At 57.1% G+C, this 27271-nt stretch overlaps 1 protein-coding gene across 2 annotated transcripts in view; it reads left to right on the forward strand.

Moving 5' to 3' along the window:
- The window catches only part of SMAD3 (SMAD family member 3), a 111067-nt gene extending 89393 nt beyond the window's left edge, over positions 1–21674 (forward strand). The window contains exons 2-9 of one of the 2 annotated variants that reach the window (XM_028100484.2): positions 179–372; positions 529–660; positions 2024–2098; positions 4887–4937; positions 14180–14392; positions 16359–16496; positions 18899–19043; positions 21528–21674. In XM_028100484.2, the coding sequence (XP_027956285.1) occupies positions 179–372; positions 529–660; positions 2024–2098; positions 4887–4937; positions 14180–14392; positions 16359–16496; positions 18899–19043; positions 21528–21651 (1072 nt within the window). In that variant the 3' untranslated portion in view covers positions 21652–21674. Of the gene's footprint in view, positions 1–178; positions 373–528; positions 661–1000; positions 1085–2023; positions 2099–4886; positions 4938–14179; positions 14393–16358; positions 16497–18898; positions 19044–21527 lie in introns of those variants that run through there. The other variant, XM_028100485.2, reaches the window with a different exon arrangement.
- The last annotated feature ends 5597 nt before the right edge of the window (positions 21675–27271 follow it).

Below are 27271 nucleotides of genomic sequence, written 5' to 3' on the forward strand. Positions count from 1 at the left end.
AACAGGATTCTCTGGTGCCCGGGCCCTGTGCGGCTCATAGAAACGAGGGGTTGCTGGGGAGGGCTTCCTGAGGCTGTGCCAGCAAGCTCACCGGAGGCAGCAGTGTGGGCCCGTCTCGGGGAGAACCCAAGCCAAATCCTCTGCGTTGTTCCTCTCCACCCCTCCTCCGTCCGGACAGGTCCCTGGATGGCCGCCTGCAGGTGTCCCATCGCAAGGGGCTCCCCCATGTCATCTACTGCCGCCTGTGGCGATGGCCCGACCTGCACAGTCACCATGAGCTACGGGCCATGGAGCTGTGTGAGTTCGCCTTCAACATGAAGAAGGACGAGGTCTGCGTGAATCCCTACCACTACCAGAGGGTAGAGACCCCAGGTAGGCGCCACCTTTCCCAGCTACCTGCCCGTCCTCTCCTTCCCCTTCCCGGGGTGTGTGGGGGGGTCCGCCTTGCATGTGTGCTGGTGGCGCTTGGAGGGCTTGGAGGGTGCCAGCCCGGCCTTGACACTGACCCGCCTCTGCTCTTCTGGACAGTTCTACCTCCTGTGCTGGTCCCACGCCACACAGAGATCCCGGCCGAGTTCCCCCCGCTGGACGACTACAGCCATTCCATCCCCGAGAACACTAACTTCCCCGCGGGCATCGAGCCCCAGAGCAATATTCCAGGTAGGCGCCGGGGGTGGGGGGGGGCGGCGGGCGTGCAGGCCTCCGGGAGGCCGGGGCACCGGCGCCCCGACACCGGTCCCCCCGCGGCTCTCCTGGCCCTCCTCGGGCCCGTCCCCCCTCCGCACACGGCGCTGGCCCGAGGGCCCCTGACTCAGAACCGCACCCCCGTTGGGAGAGGACCCGTGGCCTTGGCTCCCCGCTCACTAATGATGCTTTTCTTGGCACGGAGGAGCGGCGGCGTGACCCTTCCGCCCGGGCTCGGTGCAGTCATTTATTTTGGAAGCGGAAATTGCAGCGCTGTGTTTCTCTCACCGCCCTCGCGGCCGAGGCTGGAGTTTGGGCAGGATCCCCCGACGGTCTGGGGGCCTGCAGAGCCGTGGGGGAGCCGAGGGCCGGGCAGCCAGTGCGGAGAACCGGCCCCTAAGTAAGTAAGCCTGGTGGGGGGGGGCGGGCTGCAGCCTGGGTGGGAGCTGAGGCCCGCGTGGAGTTTTTCCTGCACGGGGGAGAAAGTGGGCTCAGCCGTCAGAGCGCAAATGTTTTTAGAAGCCCCTCATTTACATGCAAATAATGTGTGAATCACCAGCACTGGGGCGTCCAGGAAGACCGCTTGGCGGCACTTGGGCTGGTCCCAGTGGCAGGAATCCTGCCGCCTGTCTTTCGGAGAGTGCTCTGATCTGGACGAGCCTCTCACCCTGAGTGAATTCGCCCCGTGCTTGAGGTTGACCACAGACCTGTGCGCAGGGGCAGAGCATTCGGAGAGAGTCCTTTATGGACCCAGGCTTTCCAGGTCCTTCACACGTGGCGCTGGTCCCTGGGGGTAGGTCACTGTGTTCACTGAGCAAACCTTAGAGAGCTAAGTCACCGTCTGGGGGTCATTCAGAGAAATAGATCACGGTTATTGCTGTCATTGAACTTGCAGCCCCCTGCGGAAGCCAGGACCTCGCCTAAAGGGACGACAAAGAACAAGGTGTCCTAGCAGGGGTAGATAGCAGAGCCAGAGTGCGGCATGAAGGAGTTGCCCTTGGGAGGACAGAGACGGGCAAGGGTGAGGCAAGTCCACGGCCTCCTTGGAGGGGGGTGGGCTTACACCTGACCTTCCAGGGTGAGGAGCAGTTAGCCTGGCAGAGGCTCTAGGAACAGGTATGTCAGTCTGGGCCACGTGAACAGAGGTGGTCGCCAACCAGCTGAGGAGCCGGGTGTCGAAGGGCGTGAGGACCACTGGATCCAGGAGCCGGTGCCGTTGCTCCGTGGCCCAGAGTTCCTCCAGTACCTGCTGCTGCCGCGAACGTGTGATACGTGCAGCAGGGTCTCCGAGTCAAACCGTGGAGGCCGTTTAATGAACTGCCTTCCTTCTGATTCCCAGAAACCCCACCCCCTGGCTACCTGAGTGAAGATGGAGAGACCAGTGACCACCAGATGAACCACAGCATGGATGCAGGTCAGAGTCTCCATCCTAACCGAGCACCTGCCTTCCCTCTATCCATCCCTCCATCCCTCTCTCCACCATTTATAGAGCAACCTCCATGTGCCCGGCACTGTGCCAGGCGCTGGGGATAGCGGAGGAGCCTGAGCTGCTCCCAGTTGGGGAGGGAGCCAACTGGTAGCTATATGCCCTGATGGAGAATGCCTCCCCCCCCCAACGCCGCCGTGGCATCGGGCACAAGGGAGGGCCTCCTGGGGAGGAGGTGTTGGGGCAGAGAAGTGCCTCACAGTGTAGGTGTCTCTTGAGTCTTGGAGGTGGGTAGGTGTTGGCCAAGCCATCAGGGCAGGCAAAAGGTATGCCAGGCAGAGTCATGGGGCGCGTGGGCAGGACAGCCCTGCACCTTCAGGGGACGGTGTGGCTGGAGAGTGCGGAGAGGCAGGAAGACCCTCATTCGGGGCTTCCATTGTGGCCGGGAGCCTCTGTGCGCTTTAAGCAGGGTCTGTGCCCCCATGAGATGCTGCTGGCAGTCGCCTGGTGGGTGGGCTCGATCCCCCGAGCCCAGTCAGGAGAGCCCGCATGGAGGCAGGGTCTTTGCCGGGGGAGGCCGCGCAGCATCTCTTTGTGTGTAGTGACCAAACGTGATCGATGTATTCCTGCCATGAGGGACCCAGCCCCGTTGTCTCCAGCCCCATCTCCAGATGTTCCCACGTCATTTGTCTTGGGACCAAATTGGCTCCAAACCAGCGGCTGCTTGAATTGAACCCCAGCTGCCACATAGAATGTGCACTCGTGTGTGTGGTTGGTGGAGGGGGGGGGTGGGTGGGGGGGTGGGGAGGAGGGAGCCGAGCAGATGTTCCGTCCTGATGAGAGCGGGCATGCCTGGTCCACACGGCACCGCTGCATGAGGCAGAGCCACCCACCCTGGCACACAGCCCAGAAGAGGGTGTGCGGTTCCTGCAAGAAGCCTGAAGGAGACTTGCCGTTCACTGTAGACCTAGCTGCTTGGTACCCAGCCTGAGGCGTTGTGGCACGTGGGGGTGGGCACACACACCCCCGCGAGGGGCGGACGGCGCGAACCCAGCTGGAATGCATCGAAGGCCTCCCTGTGTTCGATGCCAAGTGGCCGGGGCAGGCCTGCTACTCTGCAGCTCTGAATGCCGGTGCAGGACGCAGGCCGGCCGAGCAGCATCTCTCCAGATGCTGCCTGGCTTCTCGCTCCTTTCTCTCTCCCCTCCTAGCTGTTCTTCCTGTTCACGGACCTATTGCTATTGTCAAAGAAAACACACCAAAGGAGAGGGTCCGAGTATCAAATGAGCAGCCAGCCCCTGTCCGCCTTGGCTCTCGTTTCTCGCCCCCTCCCCGCCCTCCTTTCTGCCCCCCCCCCCCCGCATTCCCTCTGTCCCTCTTCTTTGTCTTCCTCTCCCCCCATCAGCGCACCTGCGGGGCCCTGTTGGGGCTGTCAGTGATCTGTCAGAGGTGGACACTGGGCATTAGGGACCCCCCCCCCAGCCAGTGGGTGGTTGGGTGGGGTCTCCTGCTTCTCCTCTGTTCTTGACTCAAAAGTGTCCACTGGGAAACCAATCGAGTTGCTGTCTTGGCAGCTGAGATGTGATGGTGTCCTAGTTGGGGTCTAGCCCTGTGGCTCCCCTAACATGCCTACCCCCAAATGGGCTGCCACAATAACGGGAAACGAGCACTTATTGAGTGCTGCTGTGGGCCGGTCATCACACGGCCATTTGTATACTCAGGACCCCCCTTCACGTCTACAAATCACACAGTGGATGGTATTATCCCATTTACACCTGAAGGGAGGGAAAATATCAAGGCTCAAAGAGGTTAAACCACTTTGCTAAAACCCCATAGCCGATACATTGGGAGCACGCCTGGACTCTGGGGCCAATTTGGAAGCTCTGCCTCTTCCAAGACTCTTCCATATCCCCTGATGGATTGGGTTCAGGAGGAGGAAAAGAAGCCCATGGCTCATCCCTCCCCCTCAAGGAGGTTGCAGCTGAGTTGGGGAGCGGGAACACACCACCATTAACAGCTCAGGGCACCTGTGCGGGCGGACTGGCGTGTCAGGGGGAGAGCGCCCCCCCCCCCCCCAACCAGGGCTCTTCCCGCATCACTGACTTGCCAGGCCTCTGGGTGCAGGGACGGAGGGATGAGCCCAGTTACTCTGTGGAGAGGCGCCGCTTGGTATTTCTGAAGGCTGATGCCATGTGGTTTTCTCTTTTCTGGGAGCGAGGGGTGGAGAGAAGGTAGCAGGGCAGCAAGCATTGGGTAGGTTTGGACATTTTCCCACGGGCAGCGTCATGCCTCACGTCAGATGTCCGTCTGGTTGCAGAGTTGTGGGATTTCTGAGGCAGCTTGCTGAGTTTCCTGAGACCCGGGGAAGGGGCTACATTTGGGATGGGCAGGAGGGCGCAGCTTCGCTGCTGGGGCCTTTGAGCAAGACTGGGGAGCGAGCCTTCCCTGCCCGTCTCATTTTCCGGGGGGCACAACTGCCAGGGAGGTCTGTGCCCTGTGCTGCGGGCTTGGTCAGGACCCTCACGCCATCAAGTCCTGGGAGAGACCTCTGAGGTTATCCGATTATCCGTTTGTGCCACAAGGAAAGACTGAAACCCAGGGATGGAAAGTCGAGCAAGGACCCCGGGGTCAGGGCCCCTCCTGGGCCTTGGAGGCTCACCCCAGGGTTATCTTCTTGCTCCATTGAGCTGCCCCATCTTGATGTAGGCGTTCAGGAATTTGGCTCTCCAAGCCAAGAATATTCTGTTAGTTCTCACGATTGTGTCTCACCTTGCAGGTTCTCCAAACCTATCCCCGAACCCAATGTCCCCAGCACACAATAATTTGGGTAAGTAGCTCCTCATCCATGGGACTGTCACCCCCTCTAGCTGCAGCCTTGGCTGGTGGCCAGTGTGGGGAGGGGGCCCTGACGGCGAGGCTCTCCCTGCACCCCCACCCCCCACCATCAGCTGAGCTCAGCCCATCAGGTTTCTGGTTACAGTGATTTGGGGGTCACCCGCAGAACAGGGTAGCCTGAGAGCAGTGGTGGCAGGAAAAAGACGACCATGTGCTGGATTTGTATTTCCCCTGGGTGGCAGTCAGACGTGAGTGAATGAAAATCCCCCAAACCTTGTGCTCAGGAGCCGAGAAGCTGTGGTCAGCCAAGCATACGTGTGTGTGGTTTGATGCAAAGCCAGGGGCAGCAGTGAAGAAAGACTCCAGCCCCTTGACTTCTGTTGACTGGTTTCAAGAGACACTTTGGATTTTATCTGAGTATTTCGTCTTTTAACTATGTACTTTTTAATTTTATTTAGTTTTTAAAGCTTAGTTTTTGAAAGATTTTATTTATTTGTCAGAGAGACAGAACAAGAGAGAAAGAGAGAGAACACAAGCAGGGGGATTGGAAGAGGGAGAAGCACACTCTCCGCTGAGCAGGGAGCCCGATGCGGGGCTCGATCCCAGGACCCTGAGATCATGACCTGAGCCGAGGGCCAATCCTTAACTGGCTTGGCCACCCAGGCATCCCATGTACCTTTTCTTTGACACAGCAAGATACAAGGAAATCAGGGGGAAAAGCACAATTGCCCATCGTCCCCCACCCTCCCATGCTGGTTTTGTTTTGTTACAGTCCTTCTGATGCTTGTGGATCAGGCCTGTGTATTTGTGCCTGGCCAATGGCCATCACAATGTCCACCCATTTTTTTTTTTCATTCTTTTTGCTATTTTGTAAATGCCTTTCCATGTTTAGATGCCTCCTCTATCATCTTGCCTTGTCTCGTGATGTGTTGGAACAATTGGGCCATCATTTCTGTGGCTTCTGGGCTCCAGGAGCGCCCCTCAGCTCCAGCGTGGGGCCTGCTGAAGGGCTCAGGACAAATGAAACATCCACTGTTTTTATTGAGGTTTTTTTTTTTTAATGTGTTGGTCTGGTGGTTTTGGGAAAATGTGAGTTTGATTTGCATTTGGGCCTTGACTGCTGGGGGTTTGATTTGTGGTTCAGGAAGAGAAAGAGTTAATATCCAAGTTCGGTGAATCGGGATGGGGGTTGGTCAGGCTTTTATTCCAGTTGCTTCGAGTCCTTGACTGATAGCATCAGATGAGGAAAAGCATTTAGAACATCGGGAGATGCCTGAAACCCCTTTCATACAGGCTGACAAGTGGGCAGTGTGAAATGTGACTTTGGGTGAATCTGTTCTAACATCTTTGTAAAATAATATCACTGTGAGTGTTGGGCTTTGCAGAGGGAAGGTCACATTCCTGATGTGAAAGGACCGATTGAGTTATTAAAAACAAACTCTGAAGGCTAGAAGCTGTGTTAACACTTGAGAAATGAAAGGCCAGGACTGTGAACTCGTCTCTGGGTTTCCAGCTTTCAAGGTTAGCTGGTCTGAAGTTCATCTGGGGGCCGTTTTACTCCCCCCGCCCCTTGGCCAAGGCAGCCCGGTAAGTGCACAGACTCCGGGGCAGGCGCCTGCATTGGAAGCCATGCTGCCTGACTCAGTGGTTCAGAATGAAAGTTGTCCCGGGTGGCAGCTTGCTGGGAATTCCCTTCTAGATTGTGTGGGCCAGGACAACAGGATGGTTTTTGAACTTGGACCTGGGGCAGGGGTGTCCCATTGACTCAGTTCTCCCTCCCTGCTGCCCCATTCCTCAGGCCACTTGTCTGAGGGCTGAGAATGCTTAGGTCATTTCTCCAAAGGAAGGACTAGCTCCTGAGCCTGGGGGGCGGAGAGTGGGTGCCAGTCTGTGGGAACACCTGAATGGGGGGGCGAGTCAGCTGACGAGTCAGGGGCGGGACTGGCGGTGAGACATCAGTGCTTCCTCTCTGCGGGGCCCCAGCACCCCTCCCCCCACCTTCACCCCTTCAACGCTATTGGCTTCATCCCTACCGAGAAAATCTCACAGACTCCTGGCATCCTCGCTGGAAGGGGATGGACGATGGTGATGAGCATGGTCAACATTTCTGGACGACTTAGTGCTGTTTGGAGCGCCTCATGCGTGTTAGCCCACGGTTCGTAACCGCTGCATAAGATGGCGGTGGTATGATTTTTTCACTTTCCTGATTAGGAAGCCAAGGAGCAGGCTGCTCACCTCACTCATGCCAAGTAGCGCCGTTAGTAAATGGAGAAGCTTCGAACTCGGCCTTCGGGTTCCAGAGCACGTGCTTCTGTCTGCAGCCCGACACTGTCTTACCGCATCACGTAGACAAGCATCCCTGTCACCACCACCACCTCAGAACAAAGCTCTAGAAGGGCACTTACTGTCGTTGAGGGTGGTTCTCGGGTTGAGGAGCCTGGGTGGGAGCCCTGCCTGCCAGCTTGTCTCTTCCTTCCTTGTTGATGCCCCAGGTCCTTCCTGCCAGTCCAGGTTGGGGGCGGGGGTTCAAGGAGGACTCACAGACCCTGCCATCAAGATGCTATGGCCTTGTGGGGAATCAATAAGGCAGGAGTAAATGTAATTACAAAACACGAAGTAGGTGCAGTTGAAGTAGCCGGAGGGTCCAGAGGGGGCAATGGTGGCATCCCAGGGGGGGACCGGCCTCCAGGCTGGTGTCCCTATGGAATTCATTCAGTCAGTCCGCTCTGCTGTGTTCCTAGTATGTACTGACGCTGGGGCTTCACTTGGGCAGTCACGGTCTGTTGGGAGTGGCGGGAGGGATCTGTGTCCCCCGCCGTGAGGCATTATGCCAGCTGTCAAGGGGAACTGTAGAGGCCAAGGAGGAAAGTGCCAGATCAGGCAGGAAGACCTCAGAGTCATGGTGACAGGTGTGAGCTGGCCCCGGAAGGACAGGTGGGACACTGGGAGGCAGAGAAGGAAGGAAGGACATCGCAGGTAGAGGGAAGGGCATGAAAGCGGAGGGTGAGCTCAGAGGACAGCCGCTCTTGTGGTTGGTTGGGATGAGGGGGGCAGATGAAGCTGACAAGGCTGTGGGGCACTGAGCCAAGAGCCCTGAATGCCATACTCCGTGATTCGCTTCTTGCCTGTGAATGAGGTCACCGGAGGAAGGGTGTTTGGTTGGTTATCTGATGACAGCTTCATAAAGATTAACCTGGCCACTATACAGAAGTTGAAGTCTAGGAGAAATGGCTGGTGGCCAAACCCCAGCCCCCCCACCCCAAATTTCAAAAGAAAAACCCACCCTTAGAAAGCTGTTAAACTGAAGGAGACCAAGATGAGTGCTTTGGAGCAATGGTGGCAGGGCTGGGAGGGGCGCTGAGAGAGGGCCGCAGGCCTGAGTCCGCAGGCGCTTATTGACCAGCTTTAACTGGGAAGATGGTGAGGTAGGACATCCAGAAGCTGGGATGGCTTGGGTGGGAAGGTGGCAATGAGTTGCTGATGCCTAACCGTGTCCAGGAGGCAGCCGGGCCATCAGGAGGGACACCGGGGCCGGCCGTGCCGAACCGGAAGCCCTTAGCCTGTGGGCAGGCTTTCCCCAAGTGGGGTCAGGGAGACAGGGTTTTGTCATCACCTGAGCTTGGAAAGCCTGTGCCGTAGCCCCCCTGGGCGCCCAGGGCACTCACGTGGTCAGGCCTCTGAGCAGTCCTGCAGAAGGGAGGCCCACGGGATTGGGCCTTTTGCCCACGGATCTGAGCGCCGCTGAAACACTTTGCTCTTATAACCTGTCGACCGTCTGTAGGATCACACCCTGGAAATGCTGAGGTCCTGGGTGTGGATGAATTGGGAGAGGGAAACCCAGCTGGAGAAGGGAGAAGGAAAGAAGTCCAGAGAGGGACTGATGGGGCAACCCTGGGAAAGAGGAGGTCGGGGAAGAGACTTAAGATGATGACAGAGGAGGATGGGGACAGCTCAGGAGATCAGATCATTTCCTGCAAAGAAATTATGCGGGAAGAGAGAAAACAGAGGACCTCTGGTTGGCTCCTCATTTCCTTCCCCCTCCAGGCAAGGGAGTGGGGCTCCTGCCACTTCTGGTGACACGGGGCGGGGCCCAGATGAGTGACTGCCCACCAGATCAGCCCCTTGTCAGCGGGGGAGACCCGGCAGCTCTGTCTTTCTTTCGGGGAAGGGGTGTGAGCAGGTGACGTGCCTGCTAGATGAGTCACCTGGGCTTTCCTGAGCAGTGAAGTCAAGGATTGGGCCAAATGGAGGGGAAGGAGGAGGCAAGTGGAAAGAGGAAAAGGGTGAGGAGCCGGCCCTGTCGGTGAGTAAGTTCTTCTTGCTTTGGGGAGGGGCCTTGACCGTGGGAGAAGAGGTACCAGGGAGTGCTTGCAGTTGGATGAGGTGCTTCCGCTCCTGCCAGGACGGGGTGGGGGTGGGGGGGCAGCGGGAAGACACTGCTTCTCCCCTGAAAGAGGCAGGCTCCAGGGTGCAGCCCCGCCTAGTTGCAGGGGTCTTCGTGTTGCTGCACAAAGCTCTTGCCACGACCTCCTCGGGCTCTGCTCTCTGTGAGCTTCAGAAAGTACAGGCCTCCCGACGCCAGCAAGGCAGTCGCCAGCCCAAGGGCCTCCCTTAGACTGTGCGTCTGGTCTCAGCTGCAGCAAGCTGGCCCCGGGGCTGAAAGAGCGCTGGCTGCTTTCCCTGCACACCTTGTTTTGTCATCGTCCTCAGTGAGATAGGTTGGAGCTGGGGCCTCGGGTGCAGCGACCCCGCAGGAACTAACCCTCGGGGACAGCAGGGGCTCAGACACACACAGCCACGAGGGACTCTTTCACAGCCACGTGAGCTGGGGCGGGGCGGTGGGGCAGCCCAGGCAGCGGGGACCATGGGGGTCCCTGGGGACTGGAGCGTGGCATCTCCGGCACTGGAGGTCACGCTGCCTGTCACAGGTGAGGTGGGCCCAGGCGAAGGCGATTCGTTCACGTCCTGACCCTCAGCCTTTGCAGCTTCAGTGTTTTGCCCGCTCCCCGCTTTTGATTCGTAGTAGAAAGTTAATTTCCCCCTTCTGTCCCCCCTCCTTTTCCTTTACCGGATTTGGATCTCTTGCACATGTTTTTAATAGGCATCCCTTAATCCAAGTGTTGCCTTCTGGGTTTTATTCTGTTTTCTTTTCCTTAAACAAAACAGAAAGTCTATGCCAGCTTGGAATAGGGCTCGAAACCCAAGCCAGCCAGCACCGTTAGGCTGGCAGGGGGCCAGCCGTGAATTAAGTGCCCCACGCCACTCGAAAAGCCTGGCCGATACCACACTGGTGGGGGCAGGGGGCGGAGGGCAGCGCGAGCTGGAGGTTCCTGCGTCTCCAACACCTCTCCTCCGGGAAGGGGCGATTAGCACAGACTCAGCAGTCTGGCCGGGAGCAGGGCCGGGAGCAGGGCCGTGTGCAGGGGGCGGCCTTGGGCACGTGCCATCGTCTAGCCCGCCGGCTGTGCCGAGTCTTTGGCCTGGAGAAGCAAAACCACTGTCAGGGAGTCAAGTGCCCTTAGCCTTGTAGAGTCGTCCTCCCAGAGGAGCCTCTGAGTGGCATGTCTTCAGGTCCTTTGCAAGAAGCAACCTTATGCAAAATGGCCTCTGCGTTTGTTGGAAGACTCTTGGAATTCAGGCTGGCTGGCCTGACGGATGTGGGAGGAGAGGTTGCCACCTGATTTCATAAAAGATTTCTTTTGAGACTTAGGGCCAGGACAAGATTTGTTCCCCTGCAGAACCTGTAAGCATTATCTGTCCACAACCAGAGCCATGTAGCATATGATGTTCCCTTTTTCCTTGTCTGCTAGGAAGCTCAGAGCCAAGCTGAGTGCTCTGTCAGTAGCTATAGCCCATGGTTATCCTGTTTATAATGTTCTCCTTTCCAGAGTCCTGACGTTTTGTTTCTCTTGTACTTAACCATGGTGTGGATAAGTCTTTGGGGTGGGGAAAAAAAAAATGAGGACATACATGCTGTTTAAAAACTAGGTTGCCATTCAAGGCAGAACCCAGAGGTAGTGACCATACATTTTGGTCTGCAGCGCCCCCCCCCGCCCCCCGCCTTGCAGAAGTTCCTTGAGGAAGCAGATGAGAGGTGCCAGGAGGCACAGAGGTGAAAGGCAGGGCTAGGTTTTAGTTGTTTGTGGAGACTTGTGAATACGTGGCTGGGGGCAGTGCCCCGGGTCAGTCCTGCTTCTGAACACAGGCCAGCTCATCCGTACCCTTCAGACTTTGCCTTGGCCTGACTGCGCTGCTCTCCCCCCAACTCCCCAAACTAGCATCTCCTTAATTATGTGTCGGGCTCCCAAGTCCAGCGTTTACCACCACACTGTCCAGTGTGTATCTGGAAGCTGGCAGGGATGTTTGGATAAGGGCTCAGATCTGCTTGGGAGGCCTCTTGGGCTAGGACCCCAAGCCTGTCTCTGATTCTGAGATGCCTCAAAGCCCACATTTCCCTTGAGTGGTTCTGGCACCGCGTTACCCGATGGGTGGCCTTTGCCTTTTCTTCTTTGGATGGGCAGGCTGTGCCAGGGTTCCTGGGAGCCAAGCTCTATCTCTTCTGTCTGGACGAAGCCCAGGGGGTGCTGGAAGGCTTTGTAATTTGGGGTGAGGACTCTGTACTTTACCGGGGAAGCCAGGGCCGGCGCAGATCGGCCCCAGCTGCTTCTCCCGGCTGACCCACGCCAGATGCACAGTGACCTAGATGGTCTGCACTACATGTCTTCCAGTAAAGCTGCAGTCACTGTCCAGGCCAGGAAAGCTCACACAGCAAGGCCAGCAGAGCCTGCCCCTGGGCACTGGTGGTCAGCAGCCCCTGCTCAGGACCTCTTGCCTCAAGACGTGTTGCCCGACCCCTTTGAGTGCTTGGATTATACTTGGATTTCTTGGGCCTTTTTTTAAGGTCTCCAAAGCGACATAGCTCGCATTTTAGTGACTACATTGTTTAGAATATAGCTTATCTCATTGGAATGTCGAAGCATCGAGTGACGCCAGAGCCGGATGTGGCCCATGTGGCTCAACCCAACCTCTGGGACACAGGTCGCAAGCCCTGGTCGCCCCTGCCTCATCACTCCTCCCTCCCCCATTAAAAGTAGCTTCGATCCCCCGCCTTCCCTCGTCTTCCCCTCCCTCTCCCCTGGGAAGAGTGGAAAGGGGCATGGACGCTTTGCCTCCCCTGCAGCAGAGGCCAGGACAGGAGCGGGACATACTCAGGTTCACGTACATCATCAGTTCTAATCGGCAGCACCACGTAGCGAGGGCTTGAGGCGTGCCCCGCACTTCGTGGTTCCTCCCGGTCCATCTGCAGACAGCGGCGGAGGTAAAGAGGGCTCCCCGCGCCGTGGCTGCCGGGAGCCATGTGCAGGCTGAAGCTCCCAGCTGCCCGGGTTTGCTCACGGTCGCGCAGCTGGTCCGTGCCCCAGCGCCGAGTGCCTTCCGGGCCGCCTGGCGTTGAAGCTTGCGTTCCATGACCTGGCTGACCCTCGAAGGTAGTGGTTTTCACCCAGGGGCTGTTCTGCCCCCTCAAAGACAGCCGGCACTGTCTGGGGCCATGTGTCCCTGTCCCGGCTTGGGCGGGAGTGACAGATGTGTGCCACTGGCATTCGGTGGGTAGATACCGACCAGGGCTGCTACTAGGCATCCTGTAATGGACCAGGCCCCCCTCCCTCACCCCGGGCAGAGGATCATTTGGCCCAAGATGTCAGTGATGCTGGGGCCAGGAGGCTGCTCTAGGTGTCCTAACCCTCCAGCTGACACTTTCTGGGCCTGTGCCGAGTGCAGGGAAATTGCCCGTCTGCATCTCCTCACACACGTGGTAGGCGTTCTCCTTCCCCTGAGAAGGGATCGTAGGCACACAGACCCCACAAGCAGGTCCGGCCCTTGGCCCTGCAGGCCCCTCCCAGAACAGCTTTGGATTTTTTTTTCCCCCCTCTGTGCTTCACACACTTCCAAAGGTCTGGTGAGCAGAGTCCCCCGTGGGTTCTCGCTCTAGGCAGTGAGCAAGGGTCTCTGGCCAGGGCTGAGAGCTGGCACGGTGAGCCCTTCTTGTCCCTCGAACCAGCTCCTACAGACGCACCCTAATTCCCCGGGCAGCTCCAAATATATTTAAGAGTGGAGGTCCGAGACGGAGGAGTGACAAGGGGCAGGGGACTCCCTGGTTTTCCACCAGGGGGGGTGGATTCAAGTAGGCAGCGAGCGGGATCAGTACAGTACTCCAGCGCATGTGGGGCCGTGCAGGGCAGGGAGGTGGCTGGAAGAGGCCGGACTAGAGTGCTGGGGGTCCTGTTAGGGCGCCGCGGCACTGATGCCCAGGAGGAAGGACGGGGGGCCTGGCCCCGGGCCGAGCACAGACCCACTGAGGTGTCAGAGATGATGCACGGAGGAGGGCCGGGGGCCTGGACGGGTGTGGACCAGAGTGGCTGGAGGCGACAGGAGGGCGAGGGAGTCCCAGGAGAGGTGATGGGGGATCGTGTGAGGGGAAACCTCTATTTCAGGGATTCCCAACTCTTGAGAGAAAGAGAACCAATGTCTCCCAAGACGGTAGTTTTGCTTTGAGGAGCCCTTGGTTGAGACCACAGGACAAATTGAGAATTTCTTTTCAGTGACTTTGTATCTTAGCCACCCAGACAGACAGCATGTGGAGACATTTGGAAGATAGTTTCTCTAATAAGAGCCGTGGACCTGGTTCCACTCTGTGGAACCGAGACTGTGTGGTTGGAGGCCCAGCACCCTGTGCAGGCCCCCAGGCTGCACTAGCCTTGTCATTTTACAGGCTCAGTCGCTGCCGCTCCACAGGCTAGGAGTGCCCGAGGCCAGGCAGTGCCGAAAGCTAAAAGCCCTTTTGGAGGCCGAGATCACTATGGGTGACTCCGGGAGGAGGCCGCGTGGGTGGCATGGCGCCCCCGGGGAACCTGCCGGGCCTGTCCTGCGGGCTTGCCCAGGTGCTAGGTGGTGCCTGGCCCTCCTTGAAGACCACTTCAACCTAAGGCCAGCCAGACAGGACAGGGCCTCTGTGAGCTAAGACTAAATGAAAGCGGCCAGGCTGGTGGAAGGCTTTTCCAAACACTAGAGCACTCTATCACATTGGATCCTGCAAGTTTAATGCCGAGGCACGAGCTTCGGGGATCATAACCCTCAGAGAGGTACAGAAACGGCCTTACAGAGCATCCAGGGGAGCTCGCTGAGCAGCAGGTGACCTGGGGGCCCCTGACCCAGTAGCCTGGCCTGTCTCCCCAGACCTGCAGCCTGTCACCTACTGCGAGCCGGCCTTCTGGTGCTCCATCTCCTACTATGAGCTGAACCAGCGCGTTGGGGAGACATTCCATGCCTCACAGCCCTCCATGACAGTGGATGGCTTCACCGACCCCTCCAACTCGGAGCGCTTCTGCCTGGGGCTGCTCTCCAACGTCAACAGGAACGCAGCCGTGGAGCTCACGCGGAGGCACATCGGTAAGGGCGCCCCCGTCTCCCCATCCCCCCCCCCCCCGCCCCGGCCAGCGGCCCCAGCAGCCTCTGCCCAGAACCCAGCTGCCCCCGCTGTGCCACGCCTCCCACTGGGACCTGGGGAGAGGACCCACCCCCCCCAGCCAGCCCCCCAAACTCTGTATTGCCCCATTTAGGGGCCAGACCAGAAGAGTTCACATTGCTTGGTCATTCCCATTCAGAAACACAGATTAAGTCTGAAGAGGGGAAAGCCATGGAGGAAAACACTCAACTTGAGGGGACAAGAAGGGCAAATCTATGAAAAGGGCAACATATGTATCTTAATAAACATACCCCTAAAGTACTGACTGATAGTGGGATAGGTAGGCGGTGTCCATCTTTAAGGAATGATCTTTTATTTGTTAATTTCATATACAATTATTCTGGGCTGCCAGAACAGCCCCGGTGCTAATATTCTGCCTTCTAACATCCAGAACATAGTAGGAGGCCACTTGGTTTATGGAAGAAGGAGCTGTGTGTGTGTCACTTGGATATTCATAATTTTGAGATCCTAAGTCCATTGGAAGGCCATCTCCACACGTGGAGACGGTATAATAGGGTACTGTCCGCCCAGAACCCCCGGGGGTTGGCTCCAGGGCAAACTCCGGAGCTGGGCAGGGCAGCAGGGGGTCTGGTCCTAAGTGAACCAGAGCACCCTTGATCTTGTTCTTACTGTATCTTGGATTTTCATGGACGATTTCATTTGTGGAGACGATTTTATAGTTAAGAGAAGAAAAGTTTGGAAGCCCTGGGTCTGGGCCTGGGTGCTTTTTCTCCAGGGAATAACCTGATGCCCAGGGGACAGCAGAGCCTTGCAGAGGCCACACTGTGAGTGTGACCCAGTTGGTGACAAACAGCCCCTGCCACTGAGCCCGCAGCCTTCCCAGACAGCCTCCCCATTTGTTTTACTTTAAAATAAAGATACTGATCCTGGGTGGCATCCATAGGTGTTTACCTATTCTCCTTATGCTCCTCTACATTTTAAAAATAGTTCCCAAATTATCAAAACAAAACTCATTTTTGTTCTTTCGGTTGGGGTCTTCCCACCTCTGCTTCTGCTCTTGATGGACATAACCCAGCGGCCCCTCCTTGTGGACCCCGAGTCTGCCCATACCCCGTGTATCTGTGACACCGAGTCTTCTAGCACCCCCCCCCCCCGCAAGAAGAAAGGGGCGCTGGGGCCATGGCAGGACAAGGAGGCAGCAGAATTCCCAGCGGCCCCCTGGTGTCTACCCCACTGGACGCCGTGCCTGTAGAATCCGGCTCCGTCCTCCAGCCCTCTGAGCCTCTTCCCCAGAAGGCAACAGAGGCCTTCCCGTGCAGGAGGAGAAAACCTCCCCTGGCCGAGAGCAGACCTCATTGTCAGAGTGTTTATGTAACTGCCTGCTCGGACTGCAGAGCCAACTTAAAAATAATTTGTCCATCTGGAATGGATTTTTAAGAGATGGAGGAAAAGTGAATGACATAAACCTACGGAATGTTTTAGAAAAATGCACGGAGGAGAGAAGGTACAGGGGTGGCATGACGCCAGTGAGTGTCTGTGGCAGTAGTCGTGGTAGCTGCTCACGCTTAGCGGGCGCTCGCCGTGTGCGGCTCAACCACCCTGTGAGGCACGTGTTATCATCGCGCCATCTTCCAGGCGAAAGAACTGAGGCTCAGGGGCTGAGTAACCTGATGCTGGCCGACGGCTCGTCCGCGGCGGAGGCTGTTTCAGAGACTTACCCCACGCCCCCCTTCCCCTAGTCATCTGCCACCTCCGGCGTTAGGGACCCAGTGCCACCCCCACGTCCCCTGTGCGGGTTTAAGCTTGGGCTCTGGGTCCTGTCGGCCTGGGGAGACGCAGAGAGGCGGCCCGTCGGAGCACCGGCTGCGGCTGTCTCCCTCGCGAGCCTCCGCTGGTCCCCCCGGGCCAGTCTGACCCACATCTCCCTAGGGCGAGGCGTGCGGCTGTACTACATCGGAGGGGAGGTCTTCGCGGAGTGCCTCAGCGACAGCGCCATCTTTGTCCAGTCTCCCAACTGTAACCAGCGTTATGGCTGGCACCCGGCCACTGTCTGCAAGATCCCACCAGGTACGCGCTCCTACCCACCGCGGCGCGCCTGGGCTGCTGGGCGGGTTCTCCTTCCTCTTCTGCTCCTCCGTGTTGGCAGTGGCTGCCTGGAGGTGCCTCGCTGGGGACTTTTCTGCGTCTTACTGTCCTGCTGCGCTCTCCGTGACCCTCTGGGGGTTGGGGGGGGGGGCAGACGCAGCCTCCGGCGGATCTGCCTCTGATCCGTGGGTCCCTGCTTGTTGCCTTGTGTGCACAGGTGCTCAGGCACTGTGCTTTCCCCCTTCGTTCCACAAACTCGCACAGCCTGTGGGCGCCGTGCCAGGTGCCTGAGGGAGACGGAGGGGTCCGGGAGGCCCTGCTGCTGTCCGCACAGGCCCTGCAGGCCAGCCGAGTGTACAAGACAAAGACACGAATGGGTTTAATACAAGGAGGGGTACTAGGTACCAAGCAAGCAGCACAGATAAGGTGCTCACGGAGCTGGGGAGAAAAACTCATTTAACCATTGGGATGGATCAGGGAAGGCTTCATGGTGGAGGCATGCAGGCATTGCAGGCTGGTTGGCATTCAGCACAGGGTGACGGGGGGAGGGGGCGGGGGGGGTAGGTGGGTGGGACCTTGAAGGGCATTCCGAGCAGAGGGAACAATATGGGCCAAAGCCCGGAGGTGACAGAGGGTAGGGCACGTACGGGTGGCACTGTGGCTGGAGAGGCCGTGTAAGAGACAGGAAATGTTTAGAAAGCATGACGGGGCCAGGCCACGGAAGGCCGTGAGAAAGTTGTGCTTTTATTCTGGGGAGCTCTTGCGGGCTTTCCGAGTGGAGCTGATGAATCCCACCTGTGCTCCAAGAAAGGGTGTCAGGCTGCACCCTAGAGGGTGGCATGGAGAGGGCCACGGCCACGCAGCAACACAGGCAGAGACGGGCCCCATCCGGGCCTCTGGACTTAGAAAACCAAGGCCGAGAGCCGCGGCCGAGCCCGCCTGTCACCGGCACGCAGCGCCTGGCCGTGCTGCTGGCCGAGTGCGGGCTGGGACTGGCGGGTACTGTGTGCGGCCCGTGTTTCCTCGTCTCAGTAGCGGGTGCCGAGCCATGGGCTCTGGGCAGGGCCAGCCTGAGAGCGTAGGGGGTCGGAAAGAACAGCGCTCTCGGTTTCCTGCACGTTGTGTGGTCGCGTTTACAGAGGACATCGATGGTTTTGCTCTCGGCCCTCTCCAGTTATCCTGGCTCCTCAGGCGAGGAGACCAGTTCAGAGAGGTTGAGCCGCCTGCCCCAAGGCCCACAGCGGGGGAGTGGCTGAGCCGGGATGAGCCACAGGCCGTGTGGCGGCCGAGGCTCCTGCTCCTGTGCTTCTTGCTGCCCCCGGGGTCACCACACTTCCCCTTGGAGAAGACGAGAACCCGAAGCTCGGGTGTGCTCCTGGCGTGGTGACCTCTCCCGTCCCCAGCCCTTCCCCCACCTTTTCGGTGAGGGGGCCATGCTGGGGTTTGTTAGCTCATAGACCATCAGAGCTGGGAGGACCTCGGAGGCCGGGCTTCCGAGGAGAAGGTGACGGGCCCAGAGTCACACAGCAAGATTAGGAGTCCAGTGTTGGCCTGTCAATAAACGTCACCTTAGCTCACCTTTTGGGTATTCCCAGCATGAGCTGTAGTCTTTCTTTTTCTGACTGACACATTCCTGGCACCCGGGTTGGTAGGACTTCAGGAAGATTTATTACAAACTTTATTTGGGCCTGTCTCTGGTTTTTACTGCCTGGAGAGTTAGACACACATCTTCACTTTGCTGCGAATGTCACCCTGACCCAGCCCTGTGCCCAAAGGCCAAAATGTGGCCCCAGTCTCGTGCTCCTTCCCGGTCCCAGGTGGCTTCACCAGGGAAGCCTGGGTGGAAGGTACCCCGGGACCCTCTGCCGAGCCTCCTGTTGGAGTGGCAGGCTTTGCTTCCCCTCCGTCTGATGCCAAGGGCTCCTGCTCCCCAGGTGGTCAGCCGTGCCTCCCACAGCCGTGGGCATTCGGGCTTGGGTACCTTATCACTCTGGTCCCGGGGGTCCTGCCTTGGCCCTCCTGCCCAGGGCAAGGCCCACCTCTCCTAGCCGTCTCTCTCGTCGTTGGTAGCCTACTTTATAGTCTTCCTCTGCGTTCCCTGGCTCCAGGAGCTGGAGCTTACAGGCCAGTGTTTAATCCACCCCTGTGTGTCAGCCACACCTCTCCATTGAGGTGAGGACGGCTTAGGGCAGGGACTGAGGGGGGCCTGTCCCTAGCGTGGTACTGAGTGTCGAGTGTGGGGCTAGCGCACGGATTAACTATGTGCCACCTGAGCCGGGTCAGGTATGCCATTCTGGATGACCCAGGGGTGGCTTCAGCCAGGAGTGGGGCACTGGACACGTATGCCTCTGTCCCCACGAGCGCTGTTTTTGTTCTCTTGGCAGGGTGCAACCTGAAGATCTTCAACAACCAGGAGTTTGCCGCCCTCCTGGCTCAGTCCGTCAACCAGGGCTTCGAGGCGGTCTACCAGTTGACGCGGATGTGTACCATCCGCATGAGCTTCGTCAAAGGCTGGGGAGCAGAATACAGGTCAGGTCTGGGTGCCACATATCATGGGGACCTGAGTGCACATGACTCAAACAGCAGAGCAGGGGCCCCTCAGAGATGAGCTAGGCCACCCTCGCCCCAAAGAGCAGAGGCCAAGGATCAGTGGCCGTGGCCTGGCAGGCTGGGAGGGCCCGAGCCACACTGGATAAGGAAGAGCCAGGCACTTCGGTTTCTCAAGCACCATAAACACACATGTTCTAGTTCTCCCTCACCACCAGCCTGGGTGGGGATGCTGGCATCACCCCCGATGCATGGATGAGGGGACCAAGGCCCAGGGAGGGAAAGTGACTTGCCTGAAGTCACATTGTTAGCGGAAAAGCTGAGCCTAGAACTGTGCCTCTTGGCTGCTTCCTCGGTGTTCATTTTGGGCAGATGGTTTTAGGACAACCCTCTCCAGGGAGTTAAGTCTTCATCCTGTTGTTCTTCCCTCCTCTGGGGCTCCGCCTTTGACTCGGGTGACCCTGAGGATCTCGGGTATTAAAGTTGAGAGGCGGATGGGAGAAGATTTGGGTAGTCATAAAGGAACAGTTTACTTGCTAAGAGTTTTTTCAGAATTTCAGATATTGGTTTAAACATGGCACTGGTCGGGTCTACCTGGTCTGTGCTGTCGAATCTCTCAGAACATTCTGGTTTGGGTTTAGCGAATCCGGTCCCTTTTCTTTCCACACCTAGACAGGATGTGTGCAAGGGCCAGGGCCGTGTCCCCCTCCTGCCCCCGGCTCCCGCGCCAGACGCAGAGGTGCCCACATGTCAGCTGGGGCCAGCGCCTTGCAAGTGACTCCCCGCTTCTCTTCATTTTTCCAGATGTTTGGAATCCATTTTGTTTTGTAGTCATTCTGCACCCAGGCCAAACCCATTTCAATATTGGCTCTGGGCCACCGTTTGTAATGAAATCCAGATGAGCATGACTTATGGAAAGTCAGATTCTCATTAGAGGATTTCGGCCCCTAAAGTCCTCTTCTATTTACGGTATTTTAGCTGCTGTGCCCTGTGTCTGCCCCACAGGGCCAGGGGAACACAGCACCTTGGTCTGGGGGAGTCTCTCTGAAATCCAGGATGAGTGACCAACTGAGAACTTACAGCCCAGTTATGACGGCCTGAGGTGATGAGCCCAGGCCCGAAGGCCCAGCCCGAGAGAGGTTTTAGCCCACCTTTTGGCCCTGGCTGAAATCAGTTATGGGACCAGAGTAAAATGTTTTAATATTTTCTTTGTGGGGGAAAGGGAAATACTTAGATGGACCCCAATGGAAAAGAGCCAGAGAGAGGTCCTTCTGCTCTCCCTACACCCAGACTTCAGTCCAGAGGACTGCACTCAGGCACCACAGGTCAGAGGGGCACCCCGGGGTCCACGAGGCCATCTAGAGACCTCCACCTGGGCCCAGCGTAGGCCAAAAAAAGGCAGGAGGTGGCCTTGAGCAAGCAGCCCTCAAGCTGGCGCAGCACCGTGGCCCTCCAGCTCCGAGTGCTGGGAAGAGGCCCCTCGGTGGCGGAAGCCTTTCCCTGGGGGCCCTGTGTCACCACACGGGACATGCTGCCAACACGCTGGGTCCTGGGCGGCCCACCAGGTCCCTGCCACCTGGCAGCCCCGCAGAGCAGCCTAACGGGCCGTGCAGCCCCTTCCCAGAACAGTCTTGCCCTCCTTCTGCCTCTTGGGCCAGAGAGAGCAAGGTTTCATCCCTCCCGTGAGATGGCCAGAAGCGGCGAGGGCCCCGGGCGCAGGCCTCCCGCCTCCAGCTGGTACCAGCGCCGCGGCCTCAGCAGATAGCCTTTGCTCACTGCAGGCCGTTGGGAGCTCGCCTGCGGGCTGCGTCATCAGCCAGCCTGAATTTAGACAAAGTGCTTTGGGGAGAAGAAACGTGTGGTGTGCCTTGGTTTTTTCCAGTAATTGTTCCATGGCTTGCTCTGCTCGTAAGATTTTCCAAAATAAGGCCATAGATGGGAATTATATCAGCACATTGGGAACTGATGGCATGTGGACTCTGTCGGCGCTTTGCAAACAACACCCTCCATCAGACAGACACACGTCATCATGGCCTGCCGGGACTGGACCTGGGGCTGGAGATGGGGCTGCCCATTCATGACAGATGGGACCCTGGGAGACCTTTGCTCAGGCTGGAAGTTCTTCACTGGGGGGGGGGGGGGGGGGATTGTCCCAGAAACGGGTGGGCAAGTGGCATACCCTGGGATTTGCCTCACATGTTTAGCCCTTGAAGGGCTATCTCCTTCCCCATGAGGAGAACCTGACTTACTCAAGGCTCTTCCCAGTTGGAGGAGTTCGGCCTGGCAGTCTCAGCAAGTTATTGGGACCTCCTCTAGAGCTGGGTCTAGCAAGGCGCCATGGACCCTATCTCTGGCTCTGGGAAGAAGACTCTCACCAAAGCAAGAAAAGGTGTTCTGACTTGTAGGTGTGTCCTTCCGGACATTTTTTGAAGTCTCCCACCCCACCCCTCTCCCTATGTCTTGCAGGAGACAGACCGTGACCAGCACCCCCTGCTGGATCGAGCTGCACCTGAATGGGCCTTTGCAGTGGCTTGACAAGGTCCTCACCCAGATGGGCTCCCCAAGCATCCGCTGTTCCAGTGTGTCTTAGAGACGTTGGGTGTGAAGGGGGAGGGTGGGGGGAGGGCGGGCTTGGGGGGAAAAGGCCGCGTAGGAGGTGGAGAAAATTGGAACTCAACTCACCATTGTCAATGAAGAAGAAATTTTTCTCCCTCCAATCAAAGCGGCCCCAACCTGTTTTCCAAAATGCAAAAGCAAATCCAGAGATGGATTTTCTGAACAGCTGTGTCTGCCGAACCCATTTGCCCTTTGGCCCCAACTGCCCCCTCCTCCCAGCCCCCTTATCTTTTAATGACAGCAATCTGGGATGTCACTGTCCAACAGGAAATGGCCATCGGTTCTGGACTCGAGTGTGAAACTCACCCGGGGTGTTCTAGGTAGGGTAGAGCCTGTCGGGGCGGGAGGGGCGGGAGCGGACCTCGTGCCTAGCCCTCTGGCGCTTGTAACAAACTCTTCAGCGGGGCATTCCTGAGCCCCAGCGCTCTAGCAGACCCTGCACCCCAGGAGCCGGATTGACTTGGGGTGGGGAGGGGGGGCTCGCCTGTCCCTCTCCTCTCAGAGCGTACTGAGAAGGGTGAGCCAGTGTGTTCAGAACATGCACACGGGGCCGGGGGGGGAAGCTGGTGGGACACCTCGTCTCGTAAACTTGTCCTTTCTCACTTTGAACAGTTGGGAGATCCGCTGAGGCTCAGCGCGCAGGCAGTGTATAGTTTCTCCTCTCGCATTAATCTCAGAGATTCACGTGTAGTCACGGGAAGCAGGAGGCAGCCGTGGCGTCAACGGCGCCTGAGCTGAGGCTGCCCTCCACTGTGTGGGTCTCCAGTCCTCTGTAAGAGCGCACTTGCTATTCTCATGCATCCGGCTCTCTTGGTTTACATAGTTGCATTAATTGAATGAGCTTTATCGTATGCTCATTTGAATGTTTGTATTAAAACAAAAATCCCGGGTTGGCACATTGACTGGGAAACCAGCGTGGGGGGCCCAGCAACCTCTCTCTCAAGGTGAAGCTCTTCCAGGTTTTGTTGAGAAGACACCTGCCAGCACTTCTGGAAACTGAAATTAACAGAAGCAAATTCACCAGAAGGGAAAAATCTCAGGCCAACATAGGCAAATGAAAAGGGCTATTAAATTTTTTTTTTTTTTTTTTTTTTTACACCTTTGAAAATTGGAGGCTTGGTGTGCAGAGGTCGGCCATCTTTCCCCTGGGACGTAAGATTATCTAGCTCATGGCGGCGGATCCTCAGTGACAACTCCAGCAGTTATGTTGTAGGAGAAGTACTGTTCCCAGTGGCAATTAGTGAGGAAACTTATAAATTATTTTAACTGGAAAAAAAGCCCTCCTTTTCGACTGGCCTTTTGCCGAATACAGCAGACAACATTGCCACTTGCAATTGGTACTTTATTCCTCGTTGCTGTTTTTTGTATGAAATGACTTTATCCCATCTTTTTTGCATGGATTTCTACCAGGAAAAGGGATTTCCCATGGAAGTCCTGTCTTATTCCCGGTGAAGGGGAGAAAATGTCTACTGGCAGGTATGAATCTCAAATGTGATGACATTTCTGATACCTTATGGAGACGCTGGGGGCTTCCCGGTGCCTCCCCGGCAGGATCCTAATGCCTCTGCAGCTCTAGCTTTATGGTTTCGAGGTAGGAGAGCTGCTCTCCAGGCTCCCCGAGGACACAGGAAGAGATGGGAGGAGCACCGTGCCAGACCTATGCTGGTCTTTTCGCGGGGCCGTGGACACAGAACCCAGAGACCCCACACGGCCACTCTCCCCGAGAGGGTCAGCTTCTGCAGGTCCGGAGTTGGCCTGCTGTGAAACGCTCTGCGCCCTGCTGCTGCCAGCAAGCCGTCTGAACCTCCTGGATGTGCGCGCACGCTCCTGGTCAGGGCTGAGACTCGGGGGGGGAGTGTTCCATTGTGGCCTCCCCCAAAAGCCAGGACAGCGGTTTCTGAGGGCCTGCGTTCTCCACCTGCCTTCTCTCCTCTGAGGCCTTCCTCTGGCACCCAGCTGTCCTCCCGTTTCTTGGGGACTAGCTTCAGGTACAGCCCAGTTTGGGCCATCCGGGGGCTGCACCCGGATGGTGTCTCGGTCCCCTTGATGCTCAGGGCTGAGGGCTCCTTTTAGGAGGCAGGAAGTTCCAGTTTTGTGTTTCTCCAAAAGCTTACTTGGCCCCTCTGCTTTATAGACTAGACTCCTGGAGGAGGATGTGAGAGGAAAATGTAGGTAAGTCCACCTCTGGAAGAGATTCAGTCAGACCCAGAGGTGAGGACGTGGTGCCCTTCCCATCAGAGAGGCTGCAGCTGTGTTCTGGGGGCCGGGGCGGGGGGGTGGCTTGTGTCATATTAGCATCCTTCAAGTCACAAAGCTGGTTTTCTTGGTTTGAAAATCCTGTTGTAGGAATGGCATTTACACGTTAAAAAGAACTTTTTAAAGGACAGTTGAAGGAGCAAGAGAAAATAGGGCAGTCTAGGGGGGTGGAGGGCAGTTTTAAGTGTCATTCGCAGGGCTCCCTGCCCAGTCGCCTTCACCCTGGGGCTGGTGCTGCCCCTGACCCCGAGGAGCTAGCCTTGCGCCTGAGATCCTTGGCCGCGCCCCACCCCGAGGAGCCAACTTCTCTTCCCTTTCCTCCCCCCGCCCCAACTTTATTTAGTAACTAAGGTTCTTCCAGCACAAAGTGGGTAGCTGCCCCAGCGGCTTCAGGTTACGGCCTGTGCTGGAACATCATCTCAGTTGGCCACCTTCCTGGCAGGCTGTAGACGATCTGACATTTTGAGACAAGCCAAGAGTCAGGAGCGGGGACTTTGACTCTTAGGAAGCGCACGCGCGCGCGCGCGCGCACACACACACACACGTGCGCGCGCGCAAGGGCAAGGCTGCTGGCAGACTTTCCCATCATCCTTTTGTCTGTGTTGTATTTTTTTTTTATTGACCATGGTGATTATTTTTTTTTAAATCATTAACGTGTTGGAATGAGCTGTAGCACATATCTTGTGCTTAGTTTTTTTTCCCCATCTTCCCTTGGCCTAGAGTTTGGACCTATTCCAGGGCTAAGGGCTTTTACTCGAACCGCAGGAAAAGGCTGTAGCGTGCACATGTCATGCATGCATGCATGTAGTCTGGGGAGAAGGCAGTAGGGTTTCTGCCTGGGCCCTGAGCTCCCCTCAGGCCCCTCTCTGTCATCCTTGAAAGGATGAGGGAGGAGAGGCAATCTGGGGACTGTTCCCAGACGGTTCCCAAGGGGGTTACCCGTAGCAAGAGCGGGCCTGAGTTTAGTTCTGGACTCTGTGTGACTTTAAGTGGCGGCGTTGGCCCCAAGATCTACATGTGTCCCCACTTTACTAGAAGAAAACCGCAACACAGCTGTGTTGTGCCATTTTTTGTGGCATGAATGTTCCCTCCTAGATCGTCCTTTTGAGGAGTAGCAACTACTTCCCCAGAGGGTGGGAAAGCAAACCACATACACAGACGCTGGGGCTCCGACGGCAGGGGGCGGGCAGTGGGGAAATGACGTGCAGGCAACTTTCCAGGAACACAGCTAGCCCAGCAACTCGCCGATCGTGTAAACTGGATTGAGAAACGCTCTCAGTGATTCTGTAACTGATTTTTTTTTATGCTGATGTACACTCTAGCATTCTGGTGTTTTTATATTTATGTAATAATTTCTTAAAACCATTCAAGACAGAGAACTATTTAATTTTTTTGAAAAAGTTGCAAAGGTCGCTTCTCCCCAGGACCGTGGCTGGGAAGAGTCAGGGGCCCAGCGGCTCAGCATCCAGAAGCAGCCCCCGCCCCCCCCCCGCCCCCCGGGGCTGGCTAAGCATGTGGCAGCATGTACAAACAGGCAGCTCGGTGTCACCTGCAGGCTCTCCCCCGGGGATGGAGCCCGAGCCCCCCCTCCCTCTCCTCCTTCACTCACCTCCCTGCTGCTCTTGCGACCGAGGCTGTTCCGAACTCTGGTGGTGTGTATTGGGGTGGGGGGAACTGAGTGTGGAGGATGCTGATGGCCTTCACTTCTCAGCCAGCCTGACCTTTGAATACCTTTGTAAAAAGCATGTATGTATTTATAGTGTTTTAGATTTTTCTAACTTTTGTATCTTAAGAGCAGAGCACCTGTAAGCATTGTGCCCCTATTGTCAAGGATCTGTGTCCTCTCTCCTTCCCCTGTAAGTGCCCTTCTAATAAACTTTTCATTGAAAAGCTCCTGTGCCAGGAGCTCAATCCCTTCTTGCTGGGCGGGGAGAAGATGTTAAAGGGAGCCCCCCCCGAGGGGCTCCAGGGGCTTCAGCAATGTCTCCAGCACCCCCATTCTGCCCCAGGCTCTTCAGCTTACCAGGGTACTCTGCAGGGCCAGCCCGCCCTCAGGCAATACCGGGCACCGCCCCCCACGTCCGAGCACCGCACCGGTCCTATCCCGGCCGTGCCCGTGGGCGTCGGGCAGCCGGTCGCTCGTCAGAGGCCTTCAGGTACAGGGAAATGAGTGCCGCCACATTCATCCTCCCAGAGGCATGGAGGTAGTTTTAGATTTCTACAGAGGGGGGGTTTTCACACTTTGTCCGTGCCTGTGAAAACTCCCAAGGAGAAAAACTATCTGGTTGAATCTTCACTGACCCCAGATAATGCGGATTAAGAAACAAGATTAAAATGAACAAACAATTTTTTTGAGGGGGGCGAGGAGGATGGCATGGGGCTAGAGTAATCCTTTAACTGGGCCGTTTCTCTAGCATTTTTCTGCTAAGGAACTCCCCAAACACCTCCCCTAGCAGTTGGGAGGCCGATTTCACAGGGCGGCTCCTCTGGGCCTAAAGATTGGGCCCCCACAGCCTGCGTCAAATCCCTACCTTCAGAATTAGTAGTTCTACCGTCCTGTCTCGGTCTTCCCCAAGGATTTAGCCAGTATATTTCTCAGCAAATGATCCAAATCCCCATCTCTAACCCAACCTGTTCCTTCAGGGCCACAATTTTAAATTCCAGCTGCCTAGCAAATGGGATCCAAACCACAACAGCCCCAACCCGAGTTCTCTTCCACACCGCTCAAGCTGGCACTCTTGGGGGGACTCCCCATTTTTATCAGTAGCTTGCCCCCCGTCCCTCTCCCCCATCCTCCAAGTCCTGAGCGGTTCTATGCATTTCTCTCCCGTGCTCGCCATCCCGTTGACCAAGCCCCCCTTTCGGGACGGCCCCACTCCCCCACTGTCCTGGCCCTCCCACGCGCTCGCTCGCGCTCGGGCCTGCACCGCCTCCTTCCGGGTCGGGGTTTCCAGACCACTGTATGCACTCCTGACATTCCTTCCTGAGTGATCTCATCTCCCCACATGATTTCAAGCCACATTAATGCTAATGACTCCCAAGTCAGTATTTATAGCCCAGACATCAATCCCAAGTTTCAGACGTGTATCCAACAGCCTACCGGCTACTGGCGCATGGAGGTGCCCCAGTACTTCACACTCACGATCGTAAAAGTGGGATTCATCACCGCCCTCGTTAAACCACCTCCCTCTCTGGCCTACACCCCAGAAGCCACGATCACCCCGCACTCCCTCACCCCCACAGCCACCCAGTCCTGCTTGTGCATGCTCCCTGCCCTGTGCTCAGCACCCAGACAACCGCACCAGCTCCCCAACAGCTCCTGGCCCCCGCCTTCCCGG

Source organism: Eumetopias jubatus, unplaced genomic scaffold (assembly GCF_037043125.1).
Source record: "Eumetopias jubatus isolate StellerSeaLion01/CBP00866 unplaced genomic scaffold, mEumJub1_p1.0 scaffold_7, whole genome shotgun sequence".
NCBI classification, from domain to species: Eukaryota; Metazoa; Chordata; class Mammalia; order Carnivora; family Otariidae; genus Eumetopias; species Eumetopias jubatus.